General features: G+C 42.4%; 1 protein-coding gene across 3 annotated transcripts in view; it reads left to right on the forward strand.

Annotated features, from left to right (window-relative positions):
- The window catches only part of rptor (regulatory associated protein of MTOR, complex 1), a 432,389-nt gene that overhangs the window by 189,566 nt on the left and 216,129 nt on the right, over positions 1-26,694 (forward strand). For all 3 annotated transcript variants that reach the window (XM_085963808.1, XM_085963809.1, XM_085963810.1), the window contains 4 exons: positions 9,162-9,262; positions 9,879-10,023; positions 16,728-16,803; positions 26,297-26,398. In XM_085963808.1, the coding sequence (XP_085819934.1) occupies positions 9,162-9,262; positions 9,879-10,023; positions 16,728-16,803; positions 26,297-26,398 (424 nt within the window). The remainder of the gene's footprint in view (positions 1-9,161; positions 9,263-9,878; positions 10,024-16,727; positions 16,804-26,296; positions 26,399-26,694) is intronic.

Below are 26,694 nucleotides of genomic sequence, written 5' to 3' on the forward strand. Positions count from 1 at the left end.
TTGAGTGAGAACAAGATCCTCTGTGATGCCATCCAGGGTTGGATAGCTTTCCCACATTCGCCATCTAGCCTTACAAATAATGGCCACTTGGCACTGTAGAGCTGCCAACATCTGGGGCACTGCACTCCAGATTGACAAAATTGGAAAGAATATTTCTGCAGAAAAAAAGCCTGATGAGGAAAATTACATTTATTTAAACAAAATGATCTGTTTAAAAAAAAAAAAAAACCCACCAACGGTAACTTGTATACTTTGCAGGACATTGATTTATGTTTGTTCTATCAACAGTCCATGCTGGCCCTTTTTATAGTCAAAAGGAGGTTCTACATTATTGTCCTCTGTCCCCATTCCTGTGGAAACTGCCTCATTTAATCCGAGGGCACATTTCACCAAATCAGAATACAGGAAACTTTGGTTTATCCGGAGGTTGTATGTCCAGAAACCTCGATCTAACAGCAGAAATCAGCAGCCGTTTTGGTTAGGTTTTTTTCTCGCATTTAAATTTTTTTTTTTTTTTTATATAATAGTCAGGCTCTGGAAAACGTCTCTGTGGCTTAGCAACAGCTTCAGAGACGCTTCCAAGGTACGGGCTGAGTGTTTACAAGCTGTTGCTAAGCAACAGTGTTTGTTGTCAGATACGGAGATGAAAACCTCCGTATCCTTCAACATTAGTGCTGGTCTATCCGGAAGTTTTGATAGATCGGCAGCAGCTCTGTCCCGTCGGTGCCAGATATCGCGAAGTTTCCTGTATTTTGTTTTTAAAGTTTTTATATAGTATCTTCTATACTCCTAAACACTCAAAGCACTTCAAATGGTGAATTACAGATTTGGGATGCAACAGACTTTATTGCACTTGTGACGCCCAAAAAACACCATTGAGACGAACTACAAGTAATTTTTTTTGGCGATGTTTGGATGGAATATTAGCTCAGACACTGCCTGCTCTTCAAACAGTGACGCGGGATCTTTTAATGTCCACCTGAACCATTGGAAAGGACAGACAGAACCGTGGCTTATATAAAAGGCAGCACTTCTGACAATGCAGCCCTCCAGTTTTACACTAAAGTATCAACCCAGTTCATGCTCCCAAAACCTAGTGTGTGGGATTAAATCCACCGCCTTGTGACCCAGAGGTGCGAGTGCTACCAGCTGAGCTGTTTTGGCAGTTTGATGTGGCTGGGGCAGATGTGAACAGTCCAGCAAGCAAAAAAAAAAGCAGCATTTTGGGGCTGAGCCATTCAGCCTGCTGCTGGCAGCCACAAAAGATGGCAGCATCTAGTGATATTGGCAGTGGGAGCAGCGCTGCTTCACTGGGTTTACAGCTCTCCCACGGAACTCCGAGCTACCAAACCTTATGGCGTTGTAAAGTAAATGGGCATAAAACTCCATGTAAACACTTGCCGATGATTGTTTACAAGATCTGATTGGGCTTGCTCAATGTGGAAAAAACCTTTGCAGCACTACATGCAGTGCAAGTCAAAGTACCTGGAAGGGCTCCAGCAATGTCGCTTCAGGAGAGCTTAAAGCAGGCCACTGTTTCCTGCACAAATGAAGATATTAAGATTTTTAACTAAAGCAAAATACCGCGAATGCTGGAAGTCTGAAATTAAAACAGAAAATTCTGGAAACATTCAGCAGGTCAGGCAACATCTGTGGAGAGAGAAACCGTTGATGTTTCAGGTCGATGACCTTTCATCAGAACTTGGAAAAGGTTAGAGATTTAACAGTTTATAAGCAAGTACAGAGCCAGAGGAAGGGGGGAGAAAAAGAGAAAGAACAAAGGGGAAGGCCATCCCACTCCCACTCTGACCTCTGTCCTCGGCCTCCTACACTGTTCCAGTGAAGCTCAACGCAAGCTCGAGGAACAGAACCTCATCTTTCGCTTGGGCACTTTACAGCCTTCCGGCTTAAACGTTCCCATTTACACCTCCTCTAGATCCATCGTTTGTTTGTTTACTTGTCCCATTACCACCCCCCTTTTGTTGTGCACCATCATCCCTTATGTCCTTGAATCACCCTTGCTCTATCACAGACCTTCCCTTTGTTCTCTTGTCCACCCCTGCCCATGCTCTGTACGCGCTTATAGACAGTTAAACGCTAACTTCCTCCAGTTCTGACGAAGGGTCATCGACCTGAAACATTGACTCTGTTTCTCTCTCCACAGATGCTGCCTGATCTGCTGAGTGTTTCCAGCATTTTCTGCTTTTATTTATGATTTTAACATGGCCTAAGACCGTGTAACTTTACATAAAAAGTTACAAAATGAGACACTAATGGGTTGGGAAATCCAGGAAAGCTAGCAGATGATGGAATTATAAACCATAACTTCAGTTTAGATTTGTAGCCATCTTTCTATGAAACCACACAGATGATTATAGATTGTGTTTTTTAAGTATGGAGGATGTCAAAAATAGTAAGAATTTTGATTGATTCTAGGATTGACCCACACTATTGTACACTAGCATGTTTAATTAGATCACTTTCCTGCATCGGAACACAAAATCTACCTTCCTGTATCTGAACACAAAATCCATTTCCGTGTCAGGTTTTGTTTCTTAAATTGATGAATAATTCAGGATTAAAGGGGCTGAAGAGGCAATGTCAAAAATCAATCAAAAATCAAATCAACTTTTATTGTCATTGTTAGTGCACAAGTGCAGTACGACGAAATGTAGGCTTGCGGCTCCCGAGAGTTTACATTTAGATTAAGATATTTAACATTCAACATACATTTGGCTTGTAATACATTACATAAACATAACCATAATAAAGTGCATTGGCAGATGTGCAGGCTTTAGAGTTTATTTGTGGAGTTCAGTAGGATGACAGCCCTGGGAAAGAAGCTGTTCCTAAATCTGGTCGTAATGGTGCGAATGCATCTGTAGCGTCTCCCAGATGGCAGGAGGGCGAACAGACTGTGGCTGGGGTGGGTAGGGTCTTTGATGATGGACCGTGACCTCTGTAAACAGCGTTTCTGGTATATGTGCTCTATGGTCGGTAGCCGGGTGCCGGTAATGCGTGACTATAAGAAGCAGATCCTGTAAGAGAATGCCTGTGCTTGATTTGGAGACTGATGGAACGGTTATACTCAACTTCCAGTCCCATCAGGATACAGGAAATAAACTTCAGTCAGACGATTCTGTTGCACTTTCTTCCTTCACAACTGGCAAAGCTGCCATCCCACTGACCGACTGCTGAATTGGAAGAAGTAAGCCTGAGGGGACTGGTTGGTGCCGTGGGTTCAGAACTCGCCTCCGAGCTGGATTGTAACCTAGCCCAGATGTGTTTCAGCAGCCAGCAATGTTGGGAGCACAGTGTAGAACTTGCTAGCTGCCTTGTTTACTGTGGAGGTATCGAGGGGGCGTTGTGTTGGCCCAGTAATTGCTCACTAAGCAATGTTATTTCCGTTGTATGCCAATAGTTCTGTCATTGCAGAAAACATTGTTTTCCTGACTGGTGCAGACAGACGCTTCCCAAGAATGCCTCTGTTTTCTAGGGTGCCTGCAAAGTGTGACCTTATTTGGACAGGATCCTCGGGGTCATATCCGTATCTAGAGCCCCCAACGGGGAAAAAAAACGAAATCCACTGCGCTGAGAGTCATTCAAAAGGTGTTGTCTGATGCTTAGAAGGATATGAACTTTGCACTGAAGCAGACTAAATAACCAGTTTTGGTGCAGAATAGCTGGTACGTAAGTGTGGGGGTGGGGGGGGGGTGGCGGTGAAAAGAAGTATTGAGTAGTTCAGCTTTACCTAGTGGATGGATTAATTGCTACTGCTTTTCACTGCATGCTTTTGAGTTTAAAGCCATGACAGCAGATTGTCTGCATCAGGTGGCTGGGAGACCCATCACATATAGCTATAATTCATCGTCGATACTGATTCATGGGAAGGGTGCATTTGAAAGATCAAGCAGCATCTTCATGGCTGTAGAGATCAGCCGGCTTCATTCTGAAGTGAGTTCCAAATGTAGGCAAACAGAGTTGGTGAGTTTTTATTGCAGCCCTATGCCCAGTCCTGATTCTCTCACGACGAAGCCTTGGCATTAACAAGTGGCAGAGCAGACAAAACAGCACCCCTGAACTCTGATCAATTTCCTCCCTGGCTAGCCCTGACTATATCCATTAGTTCACACAGTGGTTTTCCAGTCATGACTCTTTGTGGTCGAAATGTCAAGAACTCTGTACGTGGAAATCTTGGCCTCCACTATCAATGTGCCGTGCAGCTTTTGTGGAATGAAAGTGTGTTGTAAAGATGGGAATAACACTATGTTGACTTGGCACGTAATTTCCCTGAGGGTGGAGTAAGTAGACAATCACACAGGGTGGGGGAAGGGGGCTTGTTTTGTATGACCGAATAGTACGAATGTATTCAAAGTTATCTACACATGCTATTCAAAGATATGGACACGTACTTTGGCACTTCTTTTGGTACCACTGAATTTATTTGTCATCTGCTCTCAAGTCCCCCAGCCTTGAGAGAATGCACAGTCGCACTTGGAGATGATCTCCCAGGCTGCTGGGGCCTCTGTTTTCAAAGGTGGATGGCATTCTGCTCCAAAGAGGCTCACTGTCCTTTGTCACATCTCCTGCAAGAGGTCCTCCAAAACAATGCTGGAAGCTGGAGTCCTTGCAGAAATGTCTCCTGCACCACCACCTTCAGCCAGCTGTGGTGCTCCCCTATCCCCTGGAAGGGTAAGCAGCACCCTTGAAGACCAGGTTTAAAAGCAAAAAAAATGGAAATCGGAAACAAAGAAGGAAAATGCTGTAAGCACACCAGGCTAGTCTGCATCCGTGGAGAGAACAAATGGGTTACCATTTCAGACGTACAGCCCTTCATCACAGCAGTGAGCAGCTTTCTGACTTGCAGTGAAGCAGTCTTCAGAGCTGCTCACATTTTCCATGTGCAGGGAACCATTCGGATTAAGGGGAACAATCTTAAATCAGAGCATTGGGCCAAGCTATTCCCCACAAAGATGGCACAACTTCAGTTTTGCCATGGTCTGGAAATTGGGGCTATACCAACTGGTATACTGTCTGCTGTCTTGCGGGTTAATAAATCCTTTCTGATTGGTTATTATGGTTCCCTCTCTTGGCTGTTATGGCTTCCTATTTTACTAATATATACACAAATAAAATCCTTTTTTTGTTGGTGTGATGGGGAGCTGGTGCTGGAACTCTCAACTTTTTGCCTTTGAGGCAAAAGTGCTGCAACTGAACAAGTTTATCACCCTGTTACTCGGGAGTAAACACACCATGATCTTGGTCTAAACTTCAGGTTGTTGTCATCAGAAGTGAAGTTAAGCACTGGGCACCAGCAAGGAGAGGTAAGAGCTCAATTTGTATAAACCCGTGAACCATGTTGTGAGAGATCAGTAAGTAACGAATCATTTTTCGCCAATGAAGACTATGTAAAGAAATGCCCTTCTTGTACCTAATGGGCTTTTGCAATTCCTAAAATTTCTTCTGTTTAGTTAATGAAGATTCAGAGAATGCACTGTTCTGACTTCATTTATTTAGAAATTGAATGATTTGTGCCATTTGTAATCCGAATTTATAAATACAGGCCTTTAGAGACGCATTAAAGGCCACTGTGAAATCTTGCAATATTAACCCCAGCACCTGGGCAGATGCAGCCACTGACAGACCACGATGGCAGCATGTCTGCCGGGCCAGTTTGAATGAATTTGAGGCTGCAAGTTTGCGAGAACTGGCTGCCAAACACCTGGCACGCAACGCAACTCATCTACCCGCCTCATCTGGCTTTTACTGCAATATGAGAGTCCAGGATCAGGCTTTTCTCCCATAACAACTGAGACTCCTCTATCGATTGGACGGCAGTCTCCCATTATCATTATTCCTGAACAGCAGAAGTTCAGGACGAATAGATGTGATCGCCATATACTTGTAAGAGGAATTGTGGTAATCTGAATTGCCAAATGTTATAAAGGAAGATAACAAACCCTGAATACGCCATCCTTCGTTGCAGAAATTTATGCTTTTCAACTGCTGGTTAGGGACAACCTGGGAACTGACGTTTGTATATAATCTCATCTTCCCTTTCTCCACCCGCCCCCCCCCCCCCCCCCACCTCATTTTTCTTTGAGTGACCTAAATCATGGTGTTGCTGATTCACTAAAAGCATCGTCATTTTTTTTTTAAAGAGCAAAGACAGTACAATAAGCTAGAGCTTTTCTACTCGCTCGCTGAGACTGTCACGGTGAAGGGTTAAGACAATCGGTACTAATTAACTTTTAAATGTTTTCAGGGTTGCGTTTCAAAGTCGGTTGTAAAGAGTTAAATGTGTAATTATGACATCCTCAACACTAAATGTCATGTGTATAATATAATTTAGTTACCCACTAGTCAATTTATGACTGTACAGCATTATGAAATTATTGATTTGAAGAAGATTCATTTACAGCACACTGGAAACATAGCATGTCGCTCGCAAAGTTCAAACTTAAAAATAACCAGGTACAGTGACTTGGGAATTCCAAATGTAAACAGATTTTGCAGGATCAGCAGCTGCTGTTATGTTGGATAGAAGATGGTTTTTTGTTCTCTCAAGGTGCCCCAGGCAAAAGAACATGCTGCAATTCAGACTGGGGCACAACTTTAAAGCTTTGTTTTTGGTGTGTAGTTTAAATATTTTTGTAACTTAACATTTTTTTTTAGATGCAAATGACTTCCTGAAAGAATGAGGCGTGTGACAGGTAATTAATGCCAAGTCATATTGTCTGCAGGAATGCGGTACTCGTCTGGGGCAGAGTAGTCCTGCTTGAGGAGCTTGGGGTGGGGGCAACGTTGAGATTTGACCGCCCCTAGAGATTTGCTCGTACAAGTGGTCTGATTGACATTTGTGTGTGCTGCGCGAGGCATTCTGTGCAGAAGTTTTGCCAATATCGCTGCTAGCAGTGGTTTTAGTGCTATACATGTGTAGCATCACCGTGTAGTGGTGCAGGTCCTGGGGCTACCACTACAAGGTGTAGCTTTTGATGATTTGGAGAGGAAGAAGGCAGCACAGTGTTGCTGCAATGCAGACATGTGATGTAACTGCAGCACAAGTGGTTGCTGGACAACCGGTCAGAATATTTATTCTGGGAATGGGGACGGGAAAGGAACTGCATGTCGAAATTCATCTTTTGGTCTGTGCTGAGTTAGCACATTTCAGCCAATGCAGTTATTGGGGGGCTGCAGTGGACCCGAGTGCCCGAGGCCAGGGAAAGGGGGGGGGGGAAATCACCTTGTTTCACATATACTATTGCTAATGGAACACTTTGGGGTACAGTTCTGCTGGGGTACCGTTCTGCAGGTGGTATCAACTCTCGGGTACCATACCCAAGGGACCATTCCTTTGTGAGTCTAGGAGGTGAGTGTAGGATTGGTTATTTGACCTTGAAAGGATGAGCAGGTTCTTTTCTCACCTGATTGGTGCTTCCATCAAGGGGTCACTGGGTAGTAATCAGAGTGCCTGCCTGATGAATTTAACTATCTTCTTAACTGCCTTCTAAGCTCATTAAAACCACTTGTGCCAGCCGGCCATGACTGATCAGCATAGCACAGACCTGGGATTGAACCTGTAGCCTCTTGGTCTCGCACGGCTCAGTGTCACGTCACACAATGCACTTATCAACTGCATACTTTTAAGCAATGCTCTATTTAAGCCGCGCGGCCGTGTAGCGGTCTGGAGGTCCTGCGCAGGCCGCTCACTGGCTTTACAATGGAAAAAACCGCGGATGCGTAAAAATTTGATTGGGCTGCACAGCCAGTTAAAGGACCCGTGCACGAAAAATCATTTACAGGGAACATTGCTTTTAAGCTCTCCCACTTTATTAAGCATGTACTGATTTTGGAGTTAAAACTCTATCCTGCCCCCCGATTTTTAGAAGGTAATTTCAAAATACCATTCCTCTCTCCTCCAAGGCGTCTCACAAAATTTCTCATGAATATGAATCTCTTACCTCCCAATTGAATTTCCAGACCGATCTTTTTGATCTTAAGACCTTTTAGGCAGTTTGACATTGGCAGTGTTCCATTAGCAGTGAGTTTGTGGTATTCCTGCCACTGACAGTACACTAATATAAAGGAGACGAACTCTGTGCCTCTGATGTTGGATTTAGACTTTTCCTAGCTCCTGGGGACATTTTTCTATGGGCTGTCCAGTGAGGACTGACTGCACACTGATACAGTAGAAAGAGTTCTGGGAAATCATGTGACTCTTGAAGTTGGGAGATAAATTCCAGGATGCACTAAATTTTATTCTTTTCCAACACAGTTCTCAGTTAAAGGGCTTAATACCATATTTTTTTATTCGTTCATGGGATGTGGGCGTTGCTGGCAAAGCCAGTCCCTTTATTGCCCATCCCTAATTGTCCTCGAGAAGGTGGTGGTGAGCTGCCGCCTTGAACCGCTGCAGTCTGTGAGGTGAAGGTACTCCCACAGTGCTGTTAGGTAGGAAGTTCCAAGATTTTGACCCAGCAACGATGCAGGAACGTTAGTGTATTTGATTATTGTATTGTATTTGGTGCATAGTTTAAGGAATGTGACTCCAAAATGCAGCGGAAAACACATTGAACATCTTGTTTAATTTGCTTTTTCTCCCCACACTTCTCAGTTAGTTTAAGAAAACAGATTCCAGCCCAAACCTGTGACTACTGCGGAGTACTGTATTTTAGTAAATAATCCTGTATGCTATCCCTCCGCTTCCAAAAAAAACCTCTGTCTATGCTGGGTTCAGGCAATTCTTTTTCAGATTCTCCTTCTCCCTGTAAGCTTGGTTTGATTTTCCTTTGTTAATTGTAACAATATTGTATGCCAAAGTGACCAATTTTGGCGTTTCTTTACACGATGAAGGCTTTTGGATTTGTTGAAACATTCTATTAATGTACTAAACATGTTAGAAGTACAGAAATAGCATAAATAATTGTAAAAAATGAACGGGTTATTTGAATAGCTGTGGCGCTACTTGTAAAGTAGTGTCTTTGATTTTGGCTCTTGTTTTAGATTTTTAAAGCTTGTGCTCCGGTTAAGTTTACAGGTGGAGAGATATGACTCCCGAGTCATCCACTGTACTTTGTTTTCACCACCTGACTAATAGAGGGGGAAACATTTCTTAGCTTTCCTGTTTTAATTCTCATTATTATCAATTTTTTAAAATGTAGAATTCCAGGAAGACTTAATGACAGGCGAACTCCCCTTGGAGAACTCAATTGGATTTTTACAGCCATAACGGACACTATAGCTTGGAATGTATTGCCTAGAGGTAAGAAGAAATCTATTGCAATCTCAGTGGTAGGCAAGATAAGTCATCTGCTTCTAGCTCATTGCCTCGCGTCCACTCTGGATTTGCCCAAGTTGGGAGTCTGGCTATTATGTTGTTGCTGAGGTCCATTATGACTGTTTTGTAAGGTGAGAGTTATTTTCAGTTAACCCTCAATCATGTATGACTGGTATAATTGAACTTTACAAACCGTGCACAGGCTAATGCACACGGTAGTCTTTTTTACTTCAGTGCTGTAGGTGTCGTCAACTTGGAATTTCTGCATAAATGAAATTGAAAACTCCACTATGCTAGCTACACAATTAATATGCAAAAAGTCAGTTTGCTGCTGATTTCTCCAGCAATTTAAATTGTTTGATAAACTTTTCCAGTCACACCCAAAATAGCAGTGTCGTTAAATTGCAAAAATAATCAAGTAGTTTGCCTATGGATTTTAGTTTAGCCTGTGGTTTTTACCCTTCTTACTCTGACTCTCTGTACAATTCAGTTGTTGAGGTATTACAATAGATAAAGATTCTTGTCTAGTCTAAACATTTAAGCAAATATATTCTATATTAACATAATATAATTATGTAATGTAACTATTTTATTTCCACAGATCTCTTCCAAAAATTATTTCGGCAGGATTTGCTGGTTGCCAGTTTATTCCGCAATTTTCTTTTAGCCGAAAGGATCATGAGGTCGTACAACTGCACCCCGGTTAGCAGTCCTCGTCTACCTCCAACATACATGCACGCTATGTGGTGAGTTAACTGTAACTCTTAAAACCAAATGTTGGGGAAAGCTCCTGCCCAAAATGATTTGAAAGAGGGCTAAACTCTTGTACACCTAAATGGGTTGAGTTTGCAAGATATAAAAAATAAACCCATGAATAAGGTTCAAGATATGTGTTAATGGTATTGGAGGAGACTCGATGTGTCCTGCTCTGTATGTGTCATGCTCTGAATTTCATTGAGGATTTATGTGCATTGTTATAATGCTCAGCTCCTAATTGAATGCTCACAGCCAGGAGAGAGCTCTGCTCCTGCATGCACAGAGCTCCGTTTCTGGATTTTAAATTGTAAGGCTCCCTTGATTGGGGCAAGACTTCAGCCCACCCCAGAGATACCTTACCATGGCAGTGTATCGGACCCAGGTTCATTTACATATAAGAGGCAAGCTCTCCAGGTCTATTAGGGAATCACCCCAGTCTGGGTGGAAAGTTTCAGCAGCAGGAGAAACAGGTGCCTGGTGAGCTGCCTGAATAGTGGGTGGGGGGGGGGGGGAAATCAGTTTTAAAATGTTTAAATTAAGTAGTTTAACTCTGAGGTTGCTTGCTCATGTCCCTTTTATGATATTACCTTGTATGCTCCTTCTAGCTACATGCAACCTCGACTGTCTGCTTGCCTCTGCCCTTTACCCTTAGGCCCATTATTGCTGAACCCATGCCGTTGTGGCCTCCTTGACATCCTCCTGATCACTCTCCGCAACTCAATCGTCTTAAGCCCTTTCACCCTTCATCCCCATCCTTGCCAGATTTTACTGGCTCCATGTCCTGCAGCAGATGGAATTTAAATCATCATCCTAGACTACAAATACCTCTACTTCCTCACACAACACTACCTCTGCAAGCTTCTGCAACCTAGCTCTGATTCTGGCCTCCTATTCTCTCTCTTTCTCTCCCTCCCCCCCCCCCCCCCCCCCCTCTCCCCCAGTCCATTTACAGTAGAACATTTTATTCTCTAGAATCTGCTTCTCTACCTCTTTCACTACCTTTAAAGCTTTCTCAAAACGTTTCTCTTTGGCCAAGTTGTTGGCTATCCGTCCTAACTCTCTTGCAAAGGCTTAGCACTTGCTGCTTCTCTTTGAAGTTCCTTGAGATATTTTTCTCTGTTAAAAGGTGCTATAGAAATGCATATAGTTGTAGCCTGTGCCCACCATGAACTGGATTGACACTGTGCAAACATTTCCGTTGGGCCCTAGCAGCAGGCAGAGAAAAGGCTTTAAATCTATCTGTTTAGAATATATTAAAATCCAGTCAGAGAGCTGATGGCCAGTCTGCTACCTAATAGTGCCTGGTTTCCTCAAATATATCAAGCTTCCAATGTGAAAGTCCTGCTTATATCAACATTTGCTGATGACACAAAATTAAGGGGCTAAGAGGACTGGAAAAGGACAGGTGGTAGATGCATTTAATCCAGATTAAGTGTGAGATAATGTTTGTGGAGGAAGAACAAGTAATGGAAGTATAAACTCAATTGAAAGATACAGAAGGGTGTGGAGGCATAGTTAGTTGGAGTCACCTGTGCACAGTGGCACGTGAGGCAACCTACCTCTTACACTTCTGTCTATCCAGAGCAAGATATTTGACTCCATCAAAGTATCACCTTGCCTTGCATCCAGCAGGTTGTGGTTCTCCACGGTTGATTGTGCATTTGCAAGACTTGTCTTATCTCTGGGTTGTTTTCAGTTTGTTTTGTCTCTGGGTTGTTACTATAATGAAAGGCATTTTTACGTGGGCAGGTCACTAGCCTGACTCCCAACCTTCTACCAGGAGCCAGCCTTTAGTCTGGCTCCTACCTTTTGACCTGCCTGCCTTTTGGTAGCTCTACCAGGAGTTATTCTCCCGCCAGCATAGCTCTCCGGGTCATAGGATCACGGAAGTTTTCTCACCGCGTCAAGCTGAGGTACCTAGGGAAGATAGAGTGGGACCTAGAGATTCAAATACCTTGAAAATGTGAATGCAGGTAGATAAAGCTATAGAAAAGACCAAAAGCATTTCGGATTTTAGAAATGGAGGCATAAAGCACAGCAACAATGAGATTATGATAAATTTGTACAAAGGAATGGTTGAGCCACAGAGAGTACTGTAGCAGTTTTGCAATATGGATTCACCAAGATGATCCGAGGGATGGGAAACTACAGTTAGGAGGAGTTGCTTGAACTATTTCACCGGAGCAGCAAAGGCTAAAAGGACATTTAATGGAGGTTTTTAAAATTGCAAAGGGCTCCGATGGAGAAAATATAGGGAATAATTTTCCTTTGTTTGGGGAGTCGGCAACGAAAGGATTATCAATTTAAATTGATTAGAGTGAGGAGAGACAATAGAATATTTTTTGCCTAGCTTGTTTGAACATGGAATACTTTGCCATAGAAAGAGTTGTGGTAGAAACTACTGGAACTTTGAGGGCGAAGTAGATGAATGTTTGAAGCAAAAGAAGATACAGGGCTTTGGGGAGAATGGGGCAATAATATTAGTTTTGGATTGCTCTAGCAAAGAGACAGCACAGATGCGATAGGTTGGATGGCTGCCTCCTGTACTACAAACCTTAACGGTTCTGGTGTTGAGACCGTTTTAGCAGTAATTATTGAAGGTACAAATCTGAGTTTTCAGAGGCTTAGAAAGCCGTGTTTAGAATGAAACTTTTGACTGATTAGATGATGTTTAGGATATATTTAGCAAATCCTACATGTAGGATTTTGGAGCAGATCATACTAAATAAAATCGTGTGTATTGAGCACCATAATTCCAAGTCGGTCCCTCAGAAATGAATGTTGTGTGTACAGCTGCATACGTCTCATCTAAGAATCATACACTGAATCAAAATTTGATTCTAAGCCATGGTTTTCTAATCCCCATAAAATCCAGTTTTCTGCCCCAAAGAATTGACATTAAAATTTCCTTACAGTTATAAGTAGACCTTTCATGTTGGAGGTTTCATGTCCTTGTATTCGATTTGCTTGCTTTTGAACGATTTAATGGAAGAGACCCGATAGATATGTGACGTAAATCTGCAAACACAAATCTCAAATTATTCTTTCTCGTTCTGTGTCACATGGTGTCCTCTATTGGCATTCAAGTTGCTCATGACCGAGCGTGACCGGTTTGAAGTAACTATTTTGATGCATGAGACACTAACCAGCAAAAGTCATCCACTTTAACCAATCTTTGGTTCTTAAGAGCTTTTAAGTCATCAGGATTTACATGTGTACTTGTCCTGCACAGTTAATTTCTCTATACAGAAGTAGTAAACAGCAGGAAGAACTGTTTGTTCTGCTGTATGGAACACATCTTAAGATGTATTGGCTAGCTTGATGTCTTAATAATCAGTTTGCTATCAATTGACTTTTCCTGGGTGTAAGATAATTAGGAATATAAAATGTTACTTGCATTTATGCATTTAAAAAAAAGTTTGGACCACTAAAACTAGAAAATAGCTCTGCTGAGTCTTTGTTAAATGAGATACCATGGCTGATGTTGGAGTGTTTATATAGGAAAAACTGTGATCATTTCAGTCTCCATCACTTGAGTTCACATTGAGTATTTCTTAATTTTTCATACAGTATAATTTTCATTTGATCTAATCACATTGGCCTCCAAAATGAAAGACGGCCTCCCCAAAGGTTAAAGCAACGAACGGCTGAGCCGTACAGATCAGGGTGATGCTAGGTTTGGGGTCCTGCTCTGCGCTAGCTAGCTGATCTAAGCCAGGGAAGGGGAGTGGGGGGGCACTTTAGTTGGTTTCTGTGTCCTTGGGTTAGGCAGAGGAAAGTCATTCGGATTCCCTGCTGAATGCTATTTAGCAGCCACTGCTGGAAGCATGTGTGTGGATGTCGCATAACGTCAAAATTCGGTCGAATAATGACGCCAGAGTTGAATAGCTTGCTGTCTAGCCTCCTATCATAAAAATTGCCCACTAAGACAAGGTACTGAAAGGCAGGTAGTGCATGTGGAACCACACCTAGCAAGTAGTCAGTGCCTGAAAGCAGGCAAGGAAGACTGATTTATTTTATAAGATATTAAAAGGAATATTTTGTAATCGGGCACAGTTGACGGTGTGTTATTGAGCGATTTCTATTTTTAAACTTGGTAAAATGGCATATAATTCATTCCACAGACCATGGTGCCCGTTTAATGTTAAAATCATGTATCTCACTTCTTCCAGTAGAATTAATGCGTTAGTTGCATAACTTTTAACTTTGAAATGTTTATGTTGTAAATGGTAACTGCAACATCCCGTTACTTGATAATTTGGTTATACAGGAAACTTTGTGCTATCCGGCACCGACGGGACCAAGCTGTTGCCGTCCCATCAAAACTGCCGGACAAACCAGCGCTAATGTTAAAACATACGGAGCTTTTGAGCTCCGTATCTAGCAACAAACGCTAACAGCTTCTAAACAGTCGGCCGTAGCTTGCAAGCGTCTCTGTAGCTAAGCAACAGCTTTAGCTAGACCTTGCAGAGCCTGACTGGTGGAAAAAAAGCAACGAAAAGAAAAAAAACTTAATGAACCGACTCCTGAATTTTGCCGGTGGATCGAGCATTCCGGACAGTTAACCTCTAGATAAACCAAAGTTTCCTGTACTTTGTAATGATAAATAATGTTTATCTGTCTTACAATATAAATTACAATTTCATATAACAGTGATTTTGACTCATCTTTCTGTTCACCCATTCGAAAAATTAAAAAACTACTTGCATTTATATAATGCTCTTAACTAGAAATATATCCCTAGGAGCTTCACAGAAACATAATTAGACAAAAGTAGATGCTGAGCCAGAGCAGGAGATAAGCTTGGTTAAAGAGATGGGTATTATGAGGGTCGTCAAAGAGGAGAGGGAGGCAGAGGGATTTAGGGAGGGAATTAAACAGCTGAAGGCGTGACTGCCAATGCTGGGGAGAATGGGGTGGGCGGGGGGTATTTGGGTAATATCTATGAGTTGGAGGAACAGAGTGTTCAGGAGGGAGATTTAAGGCTGGAGGAGGTTGCAAAGATAGGGAGGAGCAAGGCCATATAGGGATTTACACACACAGATGAGAATTTTAAATTGGAGGCATTAAGGAAGCGGGTGCAGGATAGGATATGGGTAGCAGAGCTTTGGCGAATGGGAGGGCGGCCAGGAAAGCATTGGAACAATTGAGTCTGGAGTCAGTTTCAGCAGCAGATAGAATGAGGTGGACAATACCTGTATTAAAACCTTAAGATCGAAGTTAGAGTACTATTTGCAATATTGGGCTCCACACAATAGAAAGGATAATGAAGCTGTAGAGCAGGTACAATGCAGATTCACCAGAGTACTGCCTGGTATGAGGAAATACAAATACGAAGAAAGATTGGATTTTCTTTGTTGGAACAATGCAGATTACAGCGTGCTATGATAGTGTTCAAATTTATGAACGGACGGGATAGGGTGGATAGGAGCAAACTGTTTCTAGTGGTTGAGCGGTCAAGACCAAGGGCCACAGATCGAAAATTAACTAAGATTTAGAACCGGGGCAGTAAAATCTTCTTCACACATTGAGTCTGGAATTCACCAAGGGTTAGTGCTCGAGGCAGAGCCACTTTTAACACTCAAGGTAATTAGCTAGTTGGTTGAAGGGATATGGAACAGGGTGGGTAAATTTGATTAGAGCTATTCGCTTGTGTGGAGGGTAAACTACAACACAAACTGGTTGGGCTGAATGTTCTGTTTACGTGTTGTAACTTCTATGTATTTCTATGTAAGTTATTGAGATGGAAGTAGGCATTTTGTGCTGGAGAGTATGTGGAGTCAGGAGCTCAGCTCATGGTTCAATAGGCTGCTGAGATTGCAAACAGTCTGGTTCAACCTGAGACAGTGGCAAGCGAGGTTTTGAAATCAGTGGCAAGGGTACAGAGTTCGTGGCGGGGGCCGCAGACAATCATCCCCATCTTCAATTGGAGGAAGTTGCGGCTTGACCAAGACTGGTTGTTGGATAAGGCGGATACTTGATTGAAGAGAGTCAAACATGGAGATTTTTGGACACTAAGGGAAATTTTGGGATACGAAGGGAATCGAGGGATATAGTGGGAAAGTGGAGTTGAGGTCGAAGATCAGCCATGATCTCATTGAATGGTGGAGCAGGCTCGAGGGGCCGTATGGCCTACTCCTGCTCCTATTTCTTATGTTCTTATGGAGTTACGAGAAAGATGGGCATGGATTTGGGAGACAACAAGAGGCAACAATATATTGAAGGACTTTGTAGAGGAACGGACACTTGGAGATGGTACAGTAGTAAATACAGAGGGGTCGAGGATGGGTTTTTGAGGAAGGGTTAATGATGGTAGTTTTGAAAGAGAGAGGGACAGTACCTGAGGAGATGGAACAATGTCAGACAACATGGAGGCCAGGAAATGAATTTGGGTGGTCAGCAATTTAGTGGGAATGGGGTCAAGGGAGCAGGAGGTGGGTCTCATGGATGAGATGAGCTCGGAGAGGGCAGGAGGGGCAATGGGAGAGAAACAATAGAACAATGTGCATCACACACGTAAAACTAGAACATATGTTTTGAGAATAACATTTCAGGACTGTTAGAAATAGTAGATGCCGGAATGACATAACTACTGTATTAATGGTGTTATTAGCGGTGTTATTAGCAACAAAATGAATATCGGCGCACAAATGTTTAGTCATTGCAATGTATGAATTTGTGGGTCGCTTTGCAGGCAAGCGTGGGACCTAGCAGTGGACATTTGCCTTTCACAACTTCCCACCATCATAGAAGAAGGAACAGCTTTTAGGGTGAGTTGACCAATTTTTTTCAGAAGCTTGTTTTTAATCTGCCATTTTTAAAGTAGAAAATTTATAGTATAATCTATTGTGCCATTGTTTGATCTGATTAATATAACCCGGAATAACGGAAGAGTTATTTTCAGCTGAACTATAAATACTTGTCGGCCGTGGCTCAGCGTCGGCACTCTCGCCTCCTGAGTCAGAGGTTGTGGGACTCCAGTGCAGTACTGAGGGAGTACTGCACTGCTGGAGGTGCCGTCTTTCAGATGAGATGTTAAACGATATCTGCCCTCTCACGTGAATGTAAAAAGTCCCAAGGCCTTATTCAAAGAAGAGCAGGAGAGTTCTCCTGGTGTCCTGGTCAACATTTATTCCTCAACCAACATCTAAAACAGATGATCTGGTCATTTATTTCATCACTGTTTGTGGAACCATACTGTGTGCAAATTGGCTGGCGCATTTCCTACAGTACAACAGTGACAACACTTGAAAAGTACTTCATTAGCTGTGAAGTCCTGAGGACGTGAAAGATGCTATATAAATGCAAGTTCTTTCTTTTCTATCTTTGTAATGGAGTTGTGTGTGTAACCCGACATGCACTTCAATCAACCTGGTATCGTCCCAGAATGTGGTTTTCCATGTGCTCTGTCAATTGAAAGACGGAGGCTAAGCTCTACGAAGGCTACATTGTGCGAAATTAGTCTTATTTGCTTCACTGATATTACTGCTTTATACCTGTTTTTAGTATTGGATTGGACTTCAGATGAATTCGCTGTCCAATTCAGCAGGTGTAGGGGGGTTGGTGAAGAGGAATGGCTGCGACTATTGCTGATCATTAGAAGCATTCAGAAATGACCTGGCCCTTCCATGGTGCCGTGTTCTCAACCCAGCATTGCCACTGTGCAGGGGCTGATTAAAGAGATTAGGACTAAACATAAAAGACAAGTAGTTAAGGGAAAAAAAAGTAACTACTTCTTCCACTGCATACACATTGGTCAAGATAGGCAGGCGAGGGGCGAGAGAAATCTACTGTCCGAGTAGTTACAGCAACAGAGCACCATCTAATTCATCAGATTCTGGTTTGTAATTTGTATACCAGGCACTCTGCGTCCACCCCCCCATCCCCCTCCTCCATAAATCTCAAAATTGCTTTGAATTTGCGTGCAACTCCATTGTTTCTTTTGTACATTAAGTGGGTAGAACTTGATTATTGCTAATGAGGCTTTAAACTGCAGAGTTTTACTTGAAGTAAAATTAGCAACTGCTAGGAATATACAAATCAAGAGTTCACACCCAAAACATGGACCTGTCTTTTCTTTTTACGGGTGCTGACTGCCCTGCTGTCTTCTAACAATTTGTTTTTATTTCAGATTTCTAGCATTTGCACTTTTTTTCCCTTTATTAAGTATTGTCACATTTGTTAAAGCAATGAAGAAATTGAAAGCGTTTTCTGTCTTGCTGCAAATTAGTTTTAGCCTTTTAACCAATATTCTTCTGACATAAAATGTTTCATGGGACCGGGTTCTGCTGCAAACCATCTCTGAAATTCCACATCTCTCTCATTGAATTATTTATGTGTGCAAAAATATGAAAGCTGCACTCCCCCAGCAAATAAAGCAATTTAATCAGATCCACCATAATTTTATTCTGAAATATTACATAACATCTAGCAAACTGAATTATCGGGATTGGACGTTTGATCACCGAGCAAAAATACATTTAGCAGATTAAAATGTTGGTGTATCTGCTGCAACCAAGGTTAAAATTGTCAAGGTTGGTTTTCAAAATTAACTTTTTGAGTATTGTTAAATATTGATGTAAAAATTTATGTAGGAATACAAAGTTAAAATAACTGATTAAAAATATAGTAGCCATGGAGAAATTACATTGTGGGAGCTATTTTGTTTGAACTTAATGAAGATTTGTTACTTTCTGCTTGCTAAAAGGGTTTTTATTGGCAGAAGTTAAAACTAGCATTTATGCTTTGAATACAGCATTTCCCTGCCACTGGAGTGGAGTGTATGGCAGGGGCTGATATAAATGGCTTCAGTCTTCCTGGTGTTCAGTTGAAAGAAGTTGCGGCCTGTCTGTGATTTGATGTTGGACATGGAGCCTGATAGCACAGAGGTGGTTTTAGGGTCTGGAAAGGTGGTAGGGCTAGAGTTGGATTCATTACCTGTGGCTGTGAATGATGTCACCAAGGGGCAGTATGCAAGGAGGAGGCCAAGGATGGATCCTTGAGGTGACATTGCAGGGTGTGAAGAGAAGCCATTGCTGGACGTATGCATGCTATTTTTAGTTAGGTAAGAGTGGAACTACACAAGGGCAATCCCATGCAGCTGTACAACAGATGAGAGGCAATGTAGTCTGTATCAAATGCTGAAAAGTGGTCTCGGAACACAGGGAAAGATAATGCACCATGGTTACAATCACAGAGGATGCCACCCATGACTTTGGCCACAGCTGTGTCGGTGTGAGCGGCGCAAAAGCTGGGTGGGAGGGATCTGAATTGGGAGTTTTGAGAGATGAGCTCAGAGCTGGTGGGTGATGATACATTTGTGGGCAGTTAGCAAAGGAAGATTAGGAATGGGGTAGTAGTTGAAGATGGATGGAAGGGTTATTTGAGGTGCAGAGTGATGACGATGGTTTTGAACAGAAAGTGTTTGGGAAAGGGAGCCAGGAGGGAAAGTTGAGTGGTCAATTGTTGACATTAATTAGTGTTGTACAGGAAACTTTTTTTTATCCGGCACCGACAGGACTGACGTGGTGCCGGTTTATCGAAAGTCCGGATTACAGAGCGGTATAGTAAAAGGTACGAGAGCCCGTACATGGCCACAGATCCAGGCGTCCCTTTTGCATAGCAACAGGTGCAGGAACCCCTGCCACAGATCCAGGCATCCCTTTTGCATAGCAACAGGTGCAGGAACCCCGGTTACATGGCCAGAGATCCAGGAACGGCCACTAATATGAAGTAAAACTTACCTGAACCTACTCCTGAATTTTGTCGGTTAAGAGATTTCCGGTTATTTAGGTGCCGGTAAATCGAGAGTTTCCTATAATATGAACTTTGTTTTAAAAAAAAAAAAACAGTTTTGCATACAGAGGGAGTGAAGATGTAACAAGCAAATGAAAGTTTTAACTCTTACAATTTTTAACTTCCAATATTTAACAAGTAAAAATGAACAGAACCTTAAGTTCAAACAAAGTACTTCCCATGTTGTGAATTCTCTGGCTGCTTCATCCCCTCCCATCAGTCATTTTGAAGCAGTGTTTCTACACAAACAAATTGTATTTTAAGATTTCACTGTTCTTAAAAAATCTTGAAAACTAATCTTGGCAGTTTTAACCTTGGCTGCAGGCATTAAAATCTCACGTCTGCTAAATTTATTTTTGCTCGTTAAGCAACATCTCTTCTCCCAATAATTAATTGCATTTTTAAAAATCTTTATGGAACTCAGTAGTACATAAAGCCGTTAATAGAAATGTGGTATTTGAAAGACAGCACTGCAGCAAAAACTGACACCATTAAAAATGTTTGGGGTGAGTTTTCTTGAGACGTTCTGCAGAAACCCTGAGACCACACCTTGAGTATTGTGTGCAGTTTTGGTCACCTTATCTGAGGAAGGATGTTCTTGCCATGGAGGGAGTGCAGCGAAGATTCACCAGGCTGATACCTGGGGTGGCAGAAATGACGTATGAGGAGAGATTAGGTCGATTGGGCTTATATTTGCTAGAGTTTAGAAGAATGAGAGGGGATCTCATTGAAACTTATAAAATTCTAACAGGACTAGATGCAGGAAGGATGTTCCCGATGGCGGGGGAGTCCAGAACCAGGGGGGTCACAGTCTAAAGATAAGGGGTAAGCCATTTAGATCAGAGATGAGGAGGAATTTCTTCACCCAGAGAGTGGAATTCTCTACCACAAAAGGCAGTTGAGGCCAATTCATTAAATATATTAAAGAAAGAGTTAGATATATTTCTTAAGGCTAAAGGGAATCAAGGGATATGGGGAGAAAGCAGGGACAGGGTACTGAATTTGGATGATCAGCCATGATCTCATTGAATGGCGGAGCAGGCTCGAGGGGCCAAATGGCTTACTCCTGATCCTATCCTATCTTCTATGTTAAGCGCATAAACGTGGTTTCCTCTGAACTTCCAGTGGTAGAGCAGGAGAAGCTCCAAACAAAATCACCATCTTTATGTGAATGGAATATTGCTTAAAGGGTTAAACTAATTTGTAGAAATAGTTAATAACTAGACTCCAGAAAATGATTTCAACTTCTTGGATTCCTTCACCATCTCTGGGAAAAACTCAGCTTTTTAAAGCTCCTTTTGTGCGTAACCTCTTTAATTTACAAAGCACACATTGAATTTATATGTAAATTCAGAGCAAATTGGAGCCTTGTGGAGAAAACTTGCACACCGATTTTCCAAATATTTGTCTCCATGGCAATATATTTGACTTTTTTGTTCCATCATAGATTTCAAACTGTGATTCCAAGGGATTTGCAAGGTTATCGGTTTTCTATGTGACGCAGTATACTCTTGATTTTTTTTGGGGGGGTGGGGGGCATGTATTTTGTGTTGCATACTTTCTTCAACGATGCACTGTTTTCTTTTGGGTAGCTGATACTTTCGTAAGTTAGGACGGGGTAGTGCCCAAGAACATCAGCGTCTAAGAGTGTCAATATGGGAAGACTGTAGCCATCGTCTTCATCCCCCACCACAAACTCCGTGTCCTCGCCCACATCATCCCCCTCCCTGGCCACTGTCTTTGGTTGAACCTGCCTATTTGCAACTTCAGTGTCCTATTTGACCCTGAGCTAAGCTTCCATCACAAATCATTTACCTCCACCCCTGTCTTAGCCCATCTAGTGCTGAAACCTATATCCATGCCATTGTCGCCCCCTGACTCAATTATTCCAATGTCATCCTGGCCGGCTTTCTATCCTCCACCCTCCATAAACTTCAGCTCATTAAGAACCCTGCTACCCGTATCCTAAACCTGCCACAAGTCTCACTTGCCCATCACCCTTGTCCTTGCTGACTTACTTTGGCTCCCATTCCCCCAATGCCTCCGATTTTAAATTCTTATCCTTGTGTTTAAATTCCATCATGTCCTTCATGGCCATTTCCATCCCTATCTCTGACCTCCGCTGCTAAATGCCCCTCCCGCTGAACCCTCCGGCCTCTTGTGCATCTCTTCCCTCCCTTCGCGTTACCTATGGCGACCTTGCCTTCAGTCGATTTGGGTAAGGCCCTGGGGAAAAACATACCTCTTTGACAAACATAGAAACATAGAAGATAGGAGCAGGAGTAGGCCATTCGGCCCCTCGAGCCTGCTCCGCCATTCAGTGAGATCATGGCTGATCATCCAAATTCAGTACCCTGTCCCTGCTTTCTCCCCATATCCCTTGATCCCTTTAGCCTTAAGAAATATATCTAACTCTTTCTTTAATATATTTAATGAATTGGCCTCAACTGCCTTTTGTGGTAGAGAATTCCACAGGTTCACTACTCTCTGGGTGAAGAAATTCCTCCTCATCTCTGTCCTAAATGGCTTACCCCTTATCTTTAGACTGTGACCCCTGGTTCTGGACTCCCCTGCCATCGGGAACATCTTTCCTGCATCTAGTCTGTCTAGTCCTGTTAAATTTTTTTAAGTTTCAATGAGATCCCCTCTCATTCTTCTAAACTCCAGCGAATATAAGCCCAATCAACTCAATCTCTCGTCATTCCTGCCATCCCAGGTATCAGTCTGGTGAATCTTCGCTGCACTCCCTCTATGGCAAGAACATCCTTCCTCAGATAAGGCGACCAAAACTGTACACAATACTCAAGATGTGGTCTCACCAAGGCCCTGTACAACTGCAGCAAGACATCCTTGCTCCTGTACTCGAATCCTTTCGCTACGAAGGCCAACATACCATTTGCCTTCTTAACCGCCTGCTGCAGCTGCATGCTTACCTTCAGCGACTGGTGCACAAGGACACCCAGGTCTCGTTGCACTTCCCCTTCTCCCAATCTATTGCCGTTCAGATGATAATCTGCCTTCCTGTTTTTGCCACCAAAGTGGATAACCTCGCATTTATCCACATTATAATGCATCTGCCCAATCACCCAACCTGTCCAAATCATACTGGAGTTTCTCTGCATCCTCCTCACAGCACACACGCCCACCCAGCTTTGTGTCGTCTGCAAACTTGGAGATATTACATCTAATTCCCTCGTCTAGATCATTAATATATATTGCAAATAGCTGGGGTCCTAGCACCAATCCCTGCGGTACCCCACTAGTCACTGCCTGCCACTTGGAAAAAAACCTGTTTATTCCAACTCTGCCAACCAGTTCTCTATCCAAGTCAGTACCTTACCCCTAATCCCATGTGCTTTAACTTTACACGCGGGACCTTATCGAAAGCCTTCTGAAAGTCCAAATATACCACATCCACTGGTTCTCCCTTATCTATTCTACCAGTTACATCCTCAAAAAATTCCAGTAGATTAGTCAAGCACGATTTACCTTTTGTAAATCCATGTTGACTTTGTCCGACCCTGTCACTGTTTTCCAAGTGCTCTGCTATTACATCTTTTATAATGGATTCTAGCATTTTCCCCACTACCGATGTCAGGCTTACCGGTCTATAATTCCCCGTTTTCTCTCTACCACCTTTTTTGAATAGTGGGGTTACATTAGCTACCCTCCAATCCATGGGAACTGTTCCAGAGTCTCTAGAATTTTGGAAGATGACCAGCAATGCATCTCCTATTTCTAGGGCCACTTCCTTAAGTACCCTAGGATGTAGATTATCAGGCCCTGGGGATTTATCGGCCTTCAATCCCGTCAATTTCCCTAACGCCATTTCCCTACAAATACTGATTTCATTCAGTTCCTCCCTCTCATTAGACCCTATGTTTCCGACATCTCTGGGAGGTTATTTGTGTCCTCCTTTGTGAAGACAGAACCAAAGTATGTATTTAATTGGTCTGCCATTTCTTTGTTCCTCATTATAAATTCCCCTGATTCTGACTGCAAGGGACCTATGCTTGACTTCACCAATCTTTTTCTCTTCACATATCTATAGAAGCTTTTACAGTCAGTTTTTATGTTCCCTGCAAGCTTACTCTCGTACCCTATTTCCCCCCTCTTAATTAATCCCTTTGTCCTCCTTTGCTGAATCCTAAACTGCTCCCAATCCTCAGGTTTGCTTCTTTTTCTGGCCAATTTATATGTCCTCTCCCTCCTTAGATCTTATGCTATCCCTAATTTCCCTTGTTAGCCACGGTTGAGTCACCACCTTTGTTTTATTTTTATGCCAAACAGGGATGAACAAATTCTGTACTTCATCCATGAGATCTTTAAATGTTTGCCTATCCACCGTCAACCCTTTAAGTAACGTTCCCCAATCCATCCTAGCCAACTCGCACCTCATACCGTCGTAGTTTCCTTTATTTAAATTCAGGACCCTGGTCTCTGAGTCAACTACTTCACTCTCCACCTTAATGAAGAATTCGATCATATTATGATCGCTCCGCCCCAAGGGGCCTCGCACAACAAGATTGCTAAGTAATCCTTTTGTCATTACATAATAAGATGGCCTGATCTCTAGTTGGTTCCTCAACATATTGGTCCAGGAAACCATCCCGTATACACGCCAGGAATTCCTCCTCCACAGTATTGTTACTAATTTGGTTAGCCCAATCTATATGTAGATTAAAGTCACCCATGATAACTGTTGTGCCCTTATTGCACGCGTCTCTAATTTCCCATTTAATGCCATCCCCAACCTCCGCATTACTGTTTGCGAGTCTGTATACCACTCCCACTAACGTTTTCTGCCCCTTGGTATTTCTCAGCTCTACCCATACAGATTCCACATCATCAGAGCTTCTGGTCATCCCTCCACATATCTCCTCTTTATGCTTGGTGTCCATTGTTTTCCTAATGCCTCTATGAAGTGCCTTGGGGAAATTTTCTGTTAACTGTGCTGTAAATTGCTGTTGCAGCGGTGGCTCCCAACACTGACCAGTTCAAAAACCATTGCCCTACATAATATTTGCATCCCTTTCGGTAAGCAGTAGCAATTGATTTTTAGAGAACATCACCCCCGCAGTGGTGGCTCCTCACTATTTTAAAGGAGATGAGGATTTAAAAAAAACAACCTATATAATTCACATCTTTGAAAATCAAAACCTTATAATTGTAATATAAAAGCACACATCCAAGTGTGTTTGAATTTTGCCTGAACAGCTTTCCGCCCCCTTTTATTCCCCTCTTGGATGTGCACTTTATTTCCCCCCTTAATTAAGATGGGGCGCTTGAAGAGGAGAGATTATCTGTTCCCTTTAATATATTAGAGCTAGGAACTACGCAACCATGTTCCTTCCTTTCCACCTTACATATGTAGGGCCTGAACATGGCTACTTTTCTTCTCTAATCATCTGCATCAGTTACATCCAGGCTGTTGGAATGCAGAAAACTTCATCCACAAAGACCATTTTAAACCTAACCATTTTTCAATTCGATTTTTAAAAACCAAACTCTGGCTTTAAAACCTGCTGCTATTGCTTGGCTGTTTATCTCCTAGGTGTGGGGGGGGGGGAAGAGATGTGAAGCACTGAGCGGTGAAAGAATTGTAAAGTGGTAGCAGTTCCTGAGGAACGTTCAAGAGACACGTGCTGTCGTGGCCAGATGACTCTGAATATGCCCAGACAAAGGTTTATAAGACTTGTTGAGTCGTCTTCCCTTTGGGACAAATTATATCTGTATGGAAACCTACCACACATTCTTTAGTGTCAGCTGGTGTGGACAAACTGTACAAGGTCTCGAGCACTCGCTTCCAATTGATGAAACACCGTGCAAATAAGATTTGTTAAATTCTTCCCATCCCTCACAATGAATGGAATCCACAGATGCGTTTGTACTGCAAGTTTAGTGTCCCTGCAAAGCAACTCACAGTATCAAAGGGAGAGGTTATTCTAATGATTCCCTTTCCTTTTTTCCCTGACTTCATTGTACGTAGAGAATAACTATATTAAAATAAGGATAAACCTATAGTTAAACAGTCTTATTCCCAAACCTATAGTGGATTCACAGGACTTCTCTTGTAAAGATTTTTTATTTCAGGCCTGTCATTCTGTTTCAGTATATTTTCACTATCTACTAATCACAGTACAGAGGATTATATTTGAATGTTTTTGAGTAGAATCTATAATGGGGCAGATTGTACAGTATCTGCAGAGGGGATGAGTTTTATTTACTGAAATAGCTCTTTTAAAGTATTTGCCCCTTAAATCTCTGAAACTGTCTTTTAGTTCCCAGCAGTTAGTTCAGTGTAGCCTGCCCATTTTCAATGGTAGGTATTAAATATATTTTAATGTCCTTGAAGATAGTGAGCGATTTTAACAGTTAGATTTCAGAAAGTGCTTGCGAAATCGAGTATTGCACAAATCTTTCTGTTTACAACGATGCCCAATGTCATAAGTTACCTCTCTTTTACAGCATAGCCCATTCTTTGCTGAGCAGCTGACAGCGTTCCAGGTCTGGCTAACGATGGGTGTTGAGAACAGGAATCCACCAGAGCAGTTGCCAATTGTCTTGCAGGTAATTGTATAATCTGTATTAAGATGAAAATTTCTGTGGCTGAGAAGGAAGTTGTATGACCACCTCTGAAATATTGTGGACTCATTTCATTTTTAAAGTAACAGTTGTGCAAAACTGTTCCAGACTGTCATGAAAATGAAGATGCATTGGATGGATTTCATAAGGCAGATGTTCATTAAAAAAAAACATATTGGTCCATAATACTTTATAAATATCTCTTATTTGAGGCTTCATTCTAGTCCTTCAGCTTAGTGACATTCCATCTTCATCTGTGAGCAGAGTGCATTGTGTCATTG

The sequence above is a fragment of the Somniosus microcephalus genome, chromosome 21 (assembly GCF_052327205.1).
Source record: "Somniosus microcephalus isolate GS21.2 chromosome 21, FLI_Smic_1.0, whole genome shotgun sequence".
Taxonomy (NCBI): domain Eukaryota; kingdom Metazoa; phylum Chordata; class Chondrichthyes; order Squaliformes; family Somniosidae; genus Somniosus; species Somniosus microcephalus.